The sequence below is a fragment of the Chiloscyllium punctatum genome, chromosome 9 (genome assembly GCF_047496795.1).
Source record: "Chiloscyllium punctatum isolate Juve2018m chromosome 9, sChiPun1.3, whole genome shotgun sequence".
NCBI classification, from domain to species: Eukaryota; Metazoa; Chordata; class Chondrichthyes; order Orectolobiformes; family Hemiscylliidae; genus Chiloscyllium; species Chiloscyllium punctatum.
The window spans coordinates 4,780,937-4,795,694 of record NC_092747.1 but is presented as its reverse complement, the minus strand read 5'-3'; the positions used below and the strand labels follow the sequence as shown (position 1 = coordinate 4,795,694).

The window sequence follows — 14,758 nt, the reverse complement described above, 5'->3', positions numbered from 1 at the left end:
CAATTGTGTTGGAGTAAGTTGTGCTGCTGTTGATGGCCTGCAGTGCCTCACGGATGACCAGTTTTTAGTTGCTAATCTGTTTGGAATAAGTGAATTTAGTACAGCTCCATGCAAGACGGTAGTGGAAATTATCAGTGTGAAGGTGACACTTTGTCATCACAAAGACTGTACGGTGGTCACTCATACCGATACTGTCATTGACTAGTGCAGCTGTAGCAGGCAGATTGGTGAAGATGAGGTCAAGTATGTTTTTCCCTCTTGTAGATTCCCTCACCACCTGCTGCAGATCCAGTCTAGCAGCAATGTCCTTTCGGACCCGACCAGCTCGAACAGTTATGGTGCTACTGAGCTAGCCAGTCTTGGTGATTAATTTCTACCCAGAGTATGTTCTGTGCCTTTGCCACCCTCTGTGCATCGTCCAAATGGTGTTCAACGTGGAGGAGTACTGATTCACCACTGAGGGGTTGGTGTGGTAATCCTTGCTCATGTTTGAGTTGATGTCATACTATTTCATGGGGTCTGCAGTGAATATTGAGGGCAATGCTGTCTCCATTGTATACCCCGGTGCTACACCTCTGGTGAGCATGTCGTGTGCTACAGTGTGGTGATTGTGGTGCCTGGAACATTGTCGACAGTGTGATTTTGATCAGGGAGAGACAGTGATTCCAAATCTGGCACAAGCCCTCAGATACTGGCACTATCACAGGCCAAGGCTTTCTGTTATTACCAGTGACCAGATCAATGCTGGATGGTCCATCCAGTTTCATCTGTTTTAGTGTTTGTAGCTGTTTGATACAACTCAGTATCAGGATTAGTTAAAGGTCCACCCCATTGCTATGGGTCTGGACTCACACGTAGGCCAGACCGGGTAAGAATAGCAGATTTCATTCCGTAAAGGGACATTAGTGAATCAGTTAGGTTTTTGTCATTATTACTAGTTTGTGACTATCTTTCTTAAATCTAGATTTTATTATTTGTTTTGAATTGCACCAGCTGCCATGGTAGGATTTGGACTTGTGTCTACAGAGCATCAGCCTAGGCCTTCAGATTACTAGTTTAGTGATGTAATCACTCTGCCACCACTCCCTGTGTTTGAGTGATAACTATTGGCCAAGACACTGCATAGACACTTCCATTATTCCACAGCTTAATATCTTATCCTGAAGAGGTACTGTTGACAGTGCAGTAGCCTCGCAGTCAGCCTGGGTTCCATTCTCAAGTATCTCGAGTGGCATTTGAACCCACAGCTTTGTACCTCCTGAGGTAAGATTACTATTAACTGAGGTCACAAAGGCCGTTACAAAAATGCAGGTCATCTTCCGTTTGGAAAAAAAAAGTTGTTACAGACTTGATGGCTGCTGATGTTTCAAAAGAAGGGCTGAGTTGGAGAGAAAAATCAGTGTAGGGTTAAACTGGTGAGCTGTTACAAGATATGTCAAAATGGTCTTTATGCAAAAAGTTACCGTTGGACTGAATTGTTACAGCACACAAGGCCTTTCTCCAGCTTATGCCAGCTTTTTGAAAAAAGCCACCCAATTTGTCCCACCCTGTGTTTCTTTCTCAGCCACCCTACATATTTTCCTCATTTGAATTTTTAATCCAACTCCCATTCGGAAATTATTGTAAAATTGTCTTCCACTGCCACGTGCATTCAAAATCACAAAAACACACTTGAAAGAAACATTTATTTTTGTCATCTGGCTTGTTTCGCATTTAAATAGAGTTCATAGGACCCTTCCAGTGTGGAAACAGGCCATTAGGCCCAACAAGTCCACACTGACCCTCTGCAGAGTCACCCACCCAGACCCATTCCCCTACCCTATTACTCTACATTTTTCCCCTAACTAATGCACTAGCCTACACATCCCTGAACACTGTGGGCAATTTAGTATGACCAATTCACCTAACCTGCACATCTTTGGAAACTGGAAGAAACCCAAGCAGACCCAGGGAGAATGTGTAAACTCGGCACAGTCACCCGAGGCTGGAATCGATTCCGGGTCCCTGGCGCTGTGAAGCAGCAGTGCTAGCCGCTGAGCCACTGTGCAAAGCATTCTGAACATAATTTTTTTTAAAAATTGAGGCTTTTTAAAAAAATTGGGATGTGAGTTTTATTGGTTTTCTGCCTTTTCAGCATCTGTTGATATTTTGCACAACATCCTAAATGTGTTTCTCTCCTTCAATGCAGGAAAAACTGAACTGGCCAAACAGGTTGCAAAGTACTTGCACAATGATGTCAAAAAGGTATAACATCTCTCACCTATTATCTGTAGAAGCCATTACTTTTAGCTCCCATCACCAACTTCGTTTCCTTAGCAATGACACTGTCGCTCTCCGAGCGCGGAGTCTCCCAGTGCGTCCCACCTGGAGTCTCCCAGTGCTTCCCATCCGGAATCTCCCAGTGCTCCCGGACCTAGAGTTACCCAGCACACGCCCACTCGGAGACTCTCAGCGCTCCCCCATCCAGATTCTCCCACTGCTCTGTCCCAGTTCACAAAGAAAATGTTTGATTCTGTCTGTTCTTTCCTTTGCACTGTAGAAATTCATAAGGCTGGACATGTCGGAATTCCAGGAAAAGCATGAAGTAAGTCAAACGAAAGTCGGAACAGCAAGATCAGAAGCCTATGGGTTTTAATGATCCTTCGAGCAGGTAGCTTTTGTGTGGAGCAAAAAGACCACAGAAAGAACTTAGTAAAATCCACAAAAATTCTTTTAATGTATTAATGATAAAACCAAGGACTGCATCTGTTCAAGAAGGTGGCTCATGATTACCTTCTCAAGTGCAATTAGGTATGAGTAACGTTACCTGTCTTGAGAGCATTTGATGAGGATGGTGTAGAGAGAGTTTTACTCTGTATCTGACCCCATGCTGTACCTGTGCTGGGAGTTAGCGGGTTTTGAGAAGACTTGTAGCTCAGGTTGAGGTTCTGGATGTAGGTTTGCTTGCTGCACTGGAAGGTTCGTTTTCAGCATGAGAATTCCTAGAAGCATGACATTCCAACCGGAACTCTATCAACAAACACATTAACTTAGATCCCATTTATTACCCCCTGAGAAAAAGAACAGAAAATGACCTCGCCAAAGGAAATGATGTCACCAACCCAAGGAGACCCAAACACACAAATAGAAAGTGGGCCATGCCACCAGTGCTTCATCCAGAGGCTCACTGATGATGTTCATAGTATGGTGACAGAACATCTGAAAACAAATCTTTCAGCTCAGTGAGCAATCCTGCATCTATCTCCTGGGAGTGTTTGATGGGGGCGGTGTAGAGGGAGCTTTACTTTGTATCTAACCCCATGCTGGCCCAGTCCTGGAAGTGTTTGATGGGGACAGTGTCGAGAGAGCTTTACCCTATATCTAACTCATGTGTGGATAACACGAAATCAGAAAATTGGAATAATTTCATTTTGATACAAATGTCTCTTGTGGGCAGAAAAAAAATTGAACAAGTTGAAAATGCAAACATCCTTCAGAGTTTAATCCAAGGCCGGAATAAATTGCTCAGTAAACAAATGTATGTTTCCTAGGTTGCAAAGTTTATTGGTTCGCCCCCTGGTTATGTTGGACATGAGGAAGGTGGTCAGCTCACCAAGAAGCTGAAACAGAGTCCGAACGGGGTGGTTTTGTTTGACGAGGTGGATAAAGCTCATCCCGATGTCCTGACCGTTATGTTGCAACTCTTCGATGAGGTAAGCTTCATCTAACTGCCTGTCAGATAGAAGGAACAACTTTAATTGCACAGTGGGATAGTGACCATTTATCTGTGTGATATTGGTTGAGGGAGAAGTATTGAATCAGGACATCCCTGCTATCCCTTGAAATTGTGGCCACTGCATCTCCTACATGAAAGCAAGAGGGCACAGGGCCTGGGGTCAATATCTCACCTGAAAACAGTACGTCTGACAATGCTGCAGTCCCTCAGTGCTGCTCTGTAGTGTCCAAAGGTTATCTGTTGAAGACACTAAGTAGAGATTGAATACATGACCATGACTCAGACGGGCGAGTGCTACTGTCAGTGCCAATGTAATCATTGATGATGGATGCTAGAGTTGCAAGGAGATGAATGGAAAGGTAGTTGTTAGCTTCCAATTGAAATAGTAACCCGACCAAATCAGGTGAAGGATTGTCAAACCAAGCAGCAACTGCAAACATGGGTTTTCATTACCATAGTGATGAACCTTCAATATATAACTTTAAAATAAAGATGGATCAATGTCATGTGTTATTTCTTAGTGTATGGGAATTTGCACAGGGACACAGCTTAAAAATAAGAGGTTGCCCATTTAACACGGTGAGGAGACATTTTTCATTGATATTAGAGTCATCCAGCATAGAAACAGGCCCTTTAGTCCACCTTGACCATGCCGAGCAACAACACCAAACTGCACTAATCCCATTTCCCTACACTTAGTCTCAGACAGCGGTGGAACTTTGGAACTCGCTTCTCCAGAGGACAGTGAGGGCAGGGTCATTGAATATTTATGTAGAGATCAAAGATTTTTGACAAATAAGGGAACTCAAAAGGTCATTGGGGATAGACGGGAATGTGACACTGAAGCCACAGTTGGGACAGCTATGATCTTGCTGCATGGTGGACAACTTCACTTCAGAAGCAAATATATGAGTATGAGTATGAGGTTTGATTACCGGGGCGTAAGTGGTTTTGGCGGGGTCAGTTACTGATCTATGATGTTGGGCTCTGTTTGGTGTCGTGGTGTCCCAGACTAATACCTGGAGTGGGAGCATTGTCTTATGAGGAAAGGTTGGAATGACTGGGCTTCTATTCGATGGAGTCTTGAATAATAAGAGGTGACTTGACTGAAACATGTAAGATCCTGAAGTGTCTTGACAGAATCAATCTGGAGAGAATGTTTCCTGTTATGAGAGAATCTAGAGCTTCATAATCTTCATCACTGTGATTAGACAGCAACCCCATTAATGTTGTATAATATCATGACAATATTTTAGAGAGTGAATTGGATAGACAATGGACTTGGCTTTATCCAGAAATTCCTTCTGCCTGTTTAACATTCCAACATGATGAAGATTAAATAAATGGTCATCCTATTTCTGCAATCTTCTTGTGTGGCGATTACTTGGCCTGCTTTATATGAGCTTGTGATACTATTTTGCCCAGATTATTTTTTGACGAGATGATGTCAAGTCTTTGACCTTCCTCAACCCCTCTCTTCATATTTCAGGGAAGACTAACAGATGGCAAAGGAAAGACCATCGAGTGTAAGGATGCAATCTTCATCATGACCTCCAATGTAGCCAGTGAGGAAATAGCAGAGCATGCCCTGCAGCTCAGACAGGAAGCCCAGGAGCAAGGCAAGAAACGCCTAGCTGAGAATCTAGGTAATGCACCGATTGTGTTGAGGAATATCAAACCCTTATCTAGTTCTGTTTGCTTCATATTGTTATCCTGATATGTCTCCATATTTCTCCCCAGCTGATTATTCTGAAACACAATGGCATCGGGGCCTCTGATGGCATGGTTTTCACAGAGACCAATCACTACCTGTTTCCCTGTAGGGTTCACCAGACATTGGCTGTTTTTCCATTACCAATCACTGGGACAGCAATGCAATGGTTAACTTTGTCACTGTAAATATCTCAGTCATGTCCAAACCCCAATCAATTAACACAGCATGGGCTGGGCATTACATTTCAGGCAATGAATCTGGAGAGGTCAATTGCAAATTGAGCATATTTTCACTAACTCATTAATTAAGGCAGTGGTCAGTCCCATACTGGACAGTGCCTTCAGTAACTGAGGAACCGGTCAGTCTCACACTGGACAGTGCCTTCAGTAACTGAGGCACCGGTCAGTCCCACACTGGACAGTGCCTTCAGTAACTGAGGCACCGGTCAGTCCCACACTGGACAGTGCCTTCAGTAACCGGTCAGTCCCACACTAGACAGTGCCTTCAGTAACTGAGGCAGCGTCAGTCCCACACTGGGCAGTGCCTTCAGTAACCAGTCAGTCCCACACTGGATAGTGCCGTCAGTAACTGGTCAGTCTTACACTGGACAGTGCCTTCAGTAGCTGGTCAGTCCCACACTGGGCAGATGCATGAGGAAATGTTGATGACAAGCACAGGTAGGTGAGAGGAAGGAAGCATGGTTTTGGTCTTTAATGTAGAGTGTACAGGTAAATATGTGGAGCATTGACCTTGCAGAAAAGATAATTTGAAGTTTCTAGAATGCCCTTTTGAAGGGAGCTCTCCTTGCTTGTTGCAGATGATGTGATTCTGAGTGAGAAAGTGACCATCTCCAAGCAATTTAAAGAAAATGTGATCAGACCCATTCTAAAGGTAATACAACTATTCAAATTTATTAGCAACATACATGTACTGAATTGTATTTCAGAGAACTCACAACCAAGAAAATGCTGTTTGCCCATCAGTGGTCATTTATGGCATCTTTCTCTACTTCCCTATCAAGATCCATCCTTCCATCAGCCCAACTCTGTAATTTTTACTCATCCTCAACACCCTTTGTAATTTAGTTCTCTTAATACCTCAAATAAGCCCTATTAGAGGGAGACAGTGCCAGTGTGGTAATCTCACCAGACTGGTGATCCATTGGGCCCAGCTAATGCTCTAGGGGCATGGGTTCAAATCTCACTTGGGCCTCTGGTGAAATTTAAATTCCATATCAGTAATTGGAAGCGAATGATGATGATCATGATCAGTATCGTGCATTGTCTTAAAAGTTCACCTGGAAGGAAATCTGCCAACTTATCCATTCTGGATCTGATTCCAGACCCACAGCAATGTGGCTGACTTTCAAGGGACATGGATATGTCACTGGCTGGACAGCATCTGTTGCCCGTCCCTAGTTGCCCTTGAGAAGGTAGTGGTGAGCTGCCTTCTTGAATTGCTGTGTCTTTCTGCTGTCCACCTGGTTACATTTCTTCGTTGAGACTTCATAGCAATTGATACAACTGAGTGGCTTGCCAGGCCATTTCAGCAGGTATTTGAGAGTTAGCCACATTGCTGTGGGTCTGTAGCCTGTCGGCCAGACCAGGTAAGGATGGCACATTTCCTTCCCTGAAGGGCATTAGTGAATTAGATGAGCTTTTCTGACAATAGACAATGGTTTCGTGTTTCAGTATGTTTTTAATTTCCAGATATTTTCTTTAAACTGCCCTCCAAAATAGCCCAGGCCACTCAATTCAAGGACGATAAGAGATGAATGCAACCAAATACGCTACAATGTTAAAGAAAAATAAATGTTCCACAATTTGAACACTAATGGTATCTCATCTAAAATTCTGCCTGTCTGAATATCCACAATACTCCTTACTTTGACAGTTCTTCTTTGGAAAGCATTAAATGGCACTTTGGCATTATTCTCAATCTGTTCCTCTTCCAACCAACCAACTCAGCAGGGAACAACTGATCTGGTTGATATCACCAAATAACTTCCAGGATGGCTAGGACTGCAGTACATTGCCTTCAGTCTCTCATCAATCCCTTCCTTTCACATTGAGAATGATCCGACCCTGCCCATACCCTTATTGTCTGTTGGTCTTGCTCACCAGTTGCTAACACTTTTCTGTTTGTAGTAATCCACTGATGTATCGTGAATGTGCTTCCATTCAGGCTCATTTCCGGAGGGATGAGTTTCTGGGCAGAATCAATGAGATTGTTTACTTCCTTCCGTTTTGTCACTCGGAGCTGATTCAGCTGGTCAACAAGGAGTTAATGTTTTGGGCCAAGAAGGTAAGAGAGAAGAACCAGACTCAAAACTAAAAAAAAAACCAAAGAACTGTGGATGCTGGAAATCAGGAGCAAACACAGAAAATGCTGGGACAACAAAAGGTTAATTCACCGTGTTGGATCATATGTGATTACGGGTGATTTGATGGCTTGGACAGATGATTGGCTGATTCCCAGAAGACACAGAGTTGGGAAAAATTGTTTTTTTTTTGGATGGCAAGTTGCAACTAGTGGAGTGCCACAGAGTTCAGTCCTTGGACCTCATCTATTTACAATCTACATTAACAACTTGGACACAGGGATAGAAGGCTTTATAGCCAGATTTGTGGATGACACAAAAATAGGAAGAACGGTAAATTGCAATGAGGAAATAAATAGATATTGATAGGTCAGGAGAGTGGGCCAAAATGTGGTAGATGGAGTTTAACGTAGATAAGTGTGAGGTCATGCATTTGGGTCAAAACAATAGGAAGAGACTTCAGGGTGCTACAGTGCAGTGGGATCGAGGTGTACTCATTCATGAGTCAATGAAAACTAGCATGCAGGTACAGCAGATAATAAAGAAAGGGAATGGCTTTTATAGCTAAAGGAATAGAATATAAAGGTAAGAAAGTATTGTTGCAACAATACAAGGTATTGGTGAGACCACACCTGGAGTATTGTGTGCAGTTTTGGACCCTTATTTGAGGAAGTTCAGAGGAGGTTTACTAGATTGATCCCATGGATGAGGAGTTTGTCATATGAAGAGAGAATGAACAGTGTAGGCCTATAATCTCTGGAATTTAGAAGAATGAGGACAGATCGAATTGAGGAATTCAAGACGATAAAGGATATGGATAAAATAGACATGGAGCAGATGCATCCTCCTGAGGGGCATTCTAGGACAAGTCTTAGGATAAGAGGCAGCAAATTTTAAACAGTTAGGAGAAACTGCTACTCCCAAAGGGTTGTGAATCTGTGGAATTCACTACCCCAAAATCCGGTGGATGCTGGAACAGTGAGTAAATTTAAGGAGGAGTTAGACAGATCTTTAGTTGGTAATGGGTTCATGGGTTATGGAGAGAAAGCAGGAAAATGGGGGCAAGGAGCATATGATCCATGATCGAATAGCTTAACTCTGCTCCAATATCTTAGGAACTTATGAACTCAGTAGACCTGGCAGCATCTGAGGAGAGATAACAAAGTTGACTCTTCTTCAGAACCATTCATCAGAGCAGTATCCATATATTTGTTTGTTATCCATGGGAAATCCATGCCCCCCCCCCACCATGGATAATGAGGGTGAGATTGCTTTATATGATCTGCCACTTCCCTCTTTCCCATATTATCAATTAATAGTTAGATGGGAATAAACGGGGTATTTTCATGTTGGCAGACCGTGACTAGTGGAACGCTGCAAGGATTAGTGCTGTGGCTTATTCTGTTTATAATAAATATGAATGACTTGCACAAAGAGAGGGACAGTAATGTATCCAGTTTGCGCATGACAGAAAGCTAGGTGGAAGGAGAAACTGTGAGTATAACAGAGACTGCAAAGAAATCAGGCTGAAGTAGACAACCAGATGGCAGGAAGTCAGCAGGTGCAGAGAGCAGGTACAAAGGCTAATGGCATGTTGGCCTTTGCTGCAATGGTACTATAGTATAGGAATAAAGGAGTTCTGCTACACTACTTCATATTTAGTAAAATATATTCTTGGGACTCCATTGGCTAGACCAGCATTTATTATCTGTTAATTTCTTCACTCAGAGTTGTGAACCTGTGGAATTCTCTCCCACAGGAAGCTGTTGGGGCCAGTTCATTAGATATATCCAAGACGGAACTAGACATGGCCCTTGCGGTTAAAGGGATCAAGGAGTTTGGAGAGAAAACGTGAATAGGATCCTGTAATTGAATACTCAGTCATGATCATATTGAATGATGGTGCAGGCTCAAAGGGCCGAATGGCCTACTCCTGCACCTATTTTCTCTGTTTCTATGACCCTAGTTGCCTCGTGAGCAGCCTGCCTGAACTGTGTCAGACCTTGGGATTTAGGGAGTGCTGTTAGGGAGGGAGCGGCAGGATTATTTTCTCAGTGGCACTGAAAGAACAGTGATATATTTCCAAGTGAGGCCTTCACCTGCTGCCCAGGTGGTCAAGGTTTCCAGATTGGAAGGTGCAGTTGGAGATGTAAGAACCAAGGCACAAAGGTGCACGTGTTTACAGGCACCTATAGGAGCACAGTGAAAGAGGAACCCCATCTGACTTCCTGCTCACCAGTTCCAGCAATCATGCTGTAATTATCACTCATACCAGCCCAACAATATTAACTTGATGATCAAGCAACAGCTGGCATTTATATAGCACCTTTATCGGAGTAAAATGATCCGGAATGCTGCACAGGTGCATGTTTGACTAGAATCTTGCCACTTTGCCATGTAGAAGTATTTTGGAACAGGTGATCAAAGGTATGTCTTCAGAGGAATCCCAGACTTTGGGGATCAGGCGACTGAAAGTCCTGCCACCTGAAGTGGAATGATTAAAAGCAAGGGTGTGCCGGGGACAAGAAAATGAGGACTGCAAAGATTTTGGAGAATATTTTTGCTGGATGGGTTTATCAGAGAAAGGGACAAGGCTGTGGAGCAAGTAAAAGCAAGTGAAAATTATAATACCAAACATAAGCCTTTCTTCTGAGCCCAGTGTCCTACTACACCAGCTGTACTTGTCCTCAATAGAGGAGGTTGCATATTCTTTCTTGTTGTATTTTCCTTAAAGAGGGAATGAAGGGGATGTTGGGTGGCTGTGCAGTAAATCCAGTAAATGTACGACACTGAAATGTCTTTCATTTCCCTGTAGGCCAAACAACGACACAATATCAACCTGCAGTGGGACCGGGAGGTGATGGATGTATTGGCGGAAGGATACAATTTGCACTACGGAGCAAGATCCATCAAGCACGAGGTGAGGCTGGGGGCCAGTGTGAGATTATGGGACAATGTCAGCAATAAATCACAACTTCTGTAAATAAAGCAGATTAAATATGAATATGTCGTACATCACAGTGAATAATACAGCACACTTCTCCTGAGCTAACATTCCAGCAAGGCAGAGAGGGAAATGACAACAAAGTGAATATTCCGGCAGTCAGTTAACAGTGTCAATTTCTGTATATACATTCACTGAAAAGGGTCTGGGAGGCATTGAGTTATAAAACGGCACAATACAGAAGGAGATTGTTCAGTCCATCAAGTCTATGCCATGTCTTTTATAGAGCAGTTCAGTTAACTTTCCCCTAATATCCGCAATATTCAAATATTTTGCTCATTCCTTTTTGGAGGCTACTGTTCCAATTTGTTTCCACCACCTTACTTGTCAGCAAATTCCAAATCCTAACCAATTCGCAATAAGAGGATGCTAAAAGGAAGAGTAGGACCGATTAAGACCCAAAAGGGGATTCAAACATGGAAGCAGAGAGGCTTGCTGATGGATGGACTGAAAACTTTCTATCAGTATTTACCAAGAAAGCAGAGGCTATCCAGGCCATGATGGAAAGAGGAAGTTGTTCACTCACTGAAAGGTTGAAAATTGACAATGGGATGGTGCCTGAAGTTGATAAGGTGTTGGGACTAGATCTCTCAGCTCTAGTTATGGCTCTATGTAATTACCACATTTAAAGGCATCTGGACGTGTATATGAATAGGAAGGGTTTGAAGGGATATGGGCCAAATGCTGACAATGGGACTAGATTAGGTTAGGATATCTGGTCGGCATGGACAATTTGGACCGCAGGGTCTGTTTCCGTGCTGTACATCTCTATGACTCTAGTATCGTTTTGGTACATCCTTCCTGCACCTTCTCCAGAGCTACAGTGCCCTCCCTATAACACAGTGGCAAGAAGGAAGGGTGCTGTATCCAGGGTTTCACAAAGATTTAACATAGAAATTAGCAGCAACTGATTACACCTTCCAGAGGCTGGCTACTCTAGGAACAGTAGGGAAGAAGTGCCCTGGGTCCAGTCTGCCCATACTCCTGCATGATTTCCATGCATCTCCCATCTGGTTTGAGAGCTCGGGTTGATACTGTAATTTTAAGAAATAGCATCTTTACATCATATGCTCTTTCCTCACTCCATGCCCCATGTTATTTTCCCAGGTGGAGCGCCGTGTTGTGAATCAGCTGGCAGCTGCCTATGAGCAGGAGCTTCTACCAAACGGCTGCACGCTCCGCATTGCAGTGGAAGGTTCAGGTGTAGGCACAGGGAGGGAGCAAGACCCGGAACACGGAGAGCTGGACTCCAGGGGAGCAAAGATCAGGCTAGAGATCGTGGAGAAGGACAACAAGTCCCGCAAGCTCAACATCAGGGTTCCGCTCAAAGGAGACGAAGTGGCCCACAGGTTTTAGCACTCACCACATAGGACCTAAACCTTAGCCAAGACTGACTCGTGCCAAACTGACATTAGCACGCCTCCTCCTCCTCTTCCCTTCCTCCGGTTTCTCCATCCCTCACTGAATTGTGCCTATCACCTTCACCCCTCTCCCTCAGCATCCGTTGTACTGTGTTATGGGGTCTACAGGTTTATTTTGTGTATACCTTCCCCTCCCTGCCCACCACACAACAGCAAGTGCACCTTCCAGAGGAACTAGCCCATGGGGCTGAAAGGCCTCCTTCTCTTCCTGTGCAGCATTTGTGAGGGGCTGAATAGCCTCCAGTTCCTGGAATTGCCAGAGAGCATTCATGATAGTTATTTATTTTCCCCTTTTGTGTGCTTTGTGAGTGATCCAGGATTAATGCAACTCATTGTAACTCAACATGGACAACGGGAATTGGAATGAGAAAACTGTGCAGCATGAGTCACAATATCTCACCGAGAGAGAGATACCTTGAATCACTTTGTCTGTGTACAGCTGGATGGTGGCAAGCAGATGCCTTTTTTTTTCTGATTTGTCAAATTATAGCTTGGACTTCAGACATGCAATGATTGCAGACTGTTATTATCTTATACATCGATCAGGCCACAGCACACTGTAACGACACACACGAATACTTTTTGATGTGGAGTTCACTATCACTCATTGCGTGCAAATGGGGGAGCAACCAAATGACACATCTTTGCCCCATGAACCCTGGTAACCTGCCCCGCAGAACCTGACATCCAAATCTATCTTCTGGTTTCTTCCTCGATGCCTAACCCTCTTTGAACTTTGTAGGGCTTGAATGATTTGTAAAGGGCCTTGTGCATGTCTTGCCTACAAAAAGCAAGACACCAGATTCAGCCAATTACTGCCCCTTCAGTCTACTTTCGATTATCAGTGCTATTGATCAGCACCTGCTCAGTGACACCTGTTTGGCTTCTGCCAGCCCCTGACCTCATCACAGCCTTGGGTCAAACATGGACAAAAGAGCTGAATTCCAGAGGGGAGGGGAGAATGACAGCCCTTGACATCAAGGCTGTATTCAACCAAGTGTGGCATCAAGGAGCCCTCGCAAATCTGGAATCAGTGGGTGCTGGGGGAGGAACTCTACACTGGTCAGAGGCACATGGGAAGATTGTTGTGATTGTTGGAAGTCAGTTATTTCAGCTCCAGGACATCTCTGCAGGAGTTCCTCCGTGTATGTCCTCGACCCAACTATCTTCAGCTGCTTCATCAATGACCTTCCCTGCACTATAAGGTCAGGTGTGGAGATGTTCACTGATGATAGCTCAATGTTCAGCATCTTTTGAAATTCTTCAAATACAAAGCAATCTGTGTCCACATAGAATATGGCCTGGACAATATTCAAGTCTGGGCTAATGAATTCATGATATACAAGTGTAACACTGACACTCTCCAGCAAGAGAATATCTAACCACCACACTTCCATATACAGTGATGTTACCATCACTGAATCCCTCATCATCAACGTCCGTACATCAGAAACTGAACTGGACTAATCACGTAAATACCATAGGGACAGGAGCAGACCAGAAACTGGGAAATCTGTAAATTCCAGTGCTTTTCCCCCCATCCACAAGTCAGGAGTGTGGTGGAATACTCCCCACATGTCCGGATGCGTGCCATTCCAACAACACTCAAGAAGCTAAATACCACCCAGGACAAAGCAGCCTGCTTGATCAGCGCCCCATCCGTCACCTTCATCATTCACTCCCTCCAACACCAATGCACAGTAGCAGTAGTGAATGCCATTTATAAAGTACACTGCAGCAACTGCCAAAGCTACGGACTCCACATCCTGGGAGTTTAATAGGAGAATCACTGGCTTCAGGGTTGTTACTCGGAATTATATCCTTGTCCCTGCAGCAGTCTGGCTGTCCCCACAGCAGATGGACTGCAGTGGTCAAGAAGGTGCCTAACCACTGTCTTCTTGAGTGTGACTGCAGGTGGGCAAAAAATTGTTGACACAGCCAGCAATGTTCACATCATGTGAAATGATTTTTGCCCTGAATCCAGTTTGACATTCCCTGTGCAAGTGTTGAGAGGGTGCTGCACTTCTGGAGGTGTGATATTTAGATTGAGACATTAAAGCCTCTCTGCTAACTGTAAAGATCAGATAACACTGTTTTGAAGGAGGGCAGGAGTGTCCTGATCCAATATTGTCCGTCAGCCAATATCACTTAAACATGATTACACTGATATCTGTGGGAGCTTGCTGTGCACAAACTGACTGCCCATATTTCCCTTCATGACAACAACAACTACTCTGTTAAATGTACTTAATTTGGCTGTAAAACTTGCTGGGGATACAGTACCATGAAGGTTTTTCATTTCTCGCCTGTGAATTTAATTGTTCAACAAAAGGGGCACCATCTCTGAGCCCAGTAGTGTCTTCATGTTGTACCTAGTCATACACAATTTCCAGTTAAAGAAGTTGTTTGTAACCAGGAACACTGTATGTTCTTACTACAATAACCCAACAGTGCTGAGACCAAATCGAGCTTCCCTTTTGGAAGGTAATGTAGGCACCTGCCAGGTAATACACAGCAGCTATGATAGTGGGGAGTGATTATGTAAAATGCATTTTAATACAGAAAATAATTTCAAACACTTCAA

General features: G+C 43.9%; 1 protein-coding gene across 1 annotated transcript in view; it reads left to right on the top strand.

The window, feature by feature from the left end:
• clpb (ClpB family mitochondrial disaggregase) overlaps nt 1-14,467 on the top strand; it is a 110,855-nt gene extending 96,388 nt beyond the window's left edge. The window contains 8 exon segments of the mRNA XM_072576757.1: nt 2,189-2,244; nt 2,540-2,584; nt 3,531-3,692; nt 5,205-5,361; nt 6,247-6,320; nt 7,614-7,733; nt 10,565-10,669; nt 11,861-14,467. Coding sequence (XP_072432858.1) covers nt 2,189-2,244; nt 2,540-2,584; nt 3,531-3,692; nt 5,205-5,361; nt 6,247-6,320; nt 7,614-7,733; nt 10,565-10,669; nt 11,861-12,109 — 968 coding nt within the window. The 3' untranslated portion in view covers nt 12,110-14,467.
• The last annotated feature ends 291 nt before the right edge of the window (nt 14,468-14,758 follow it).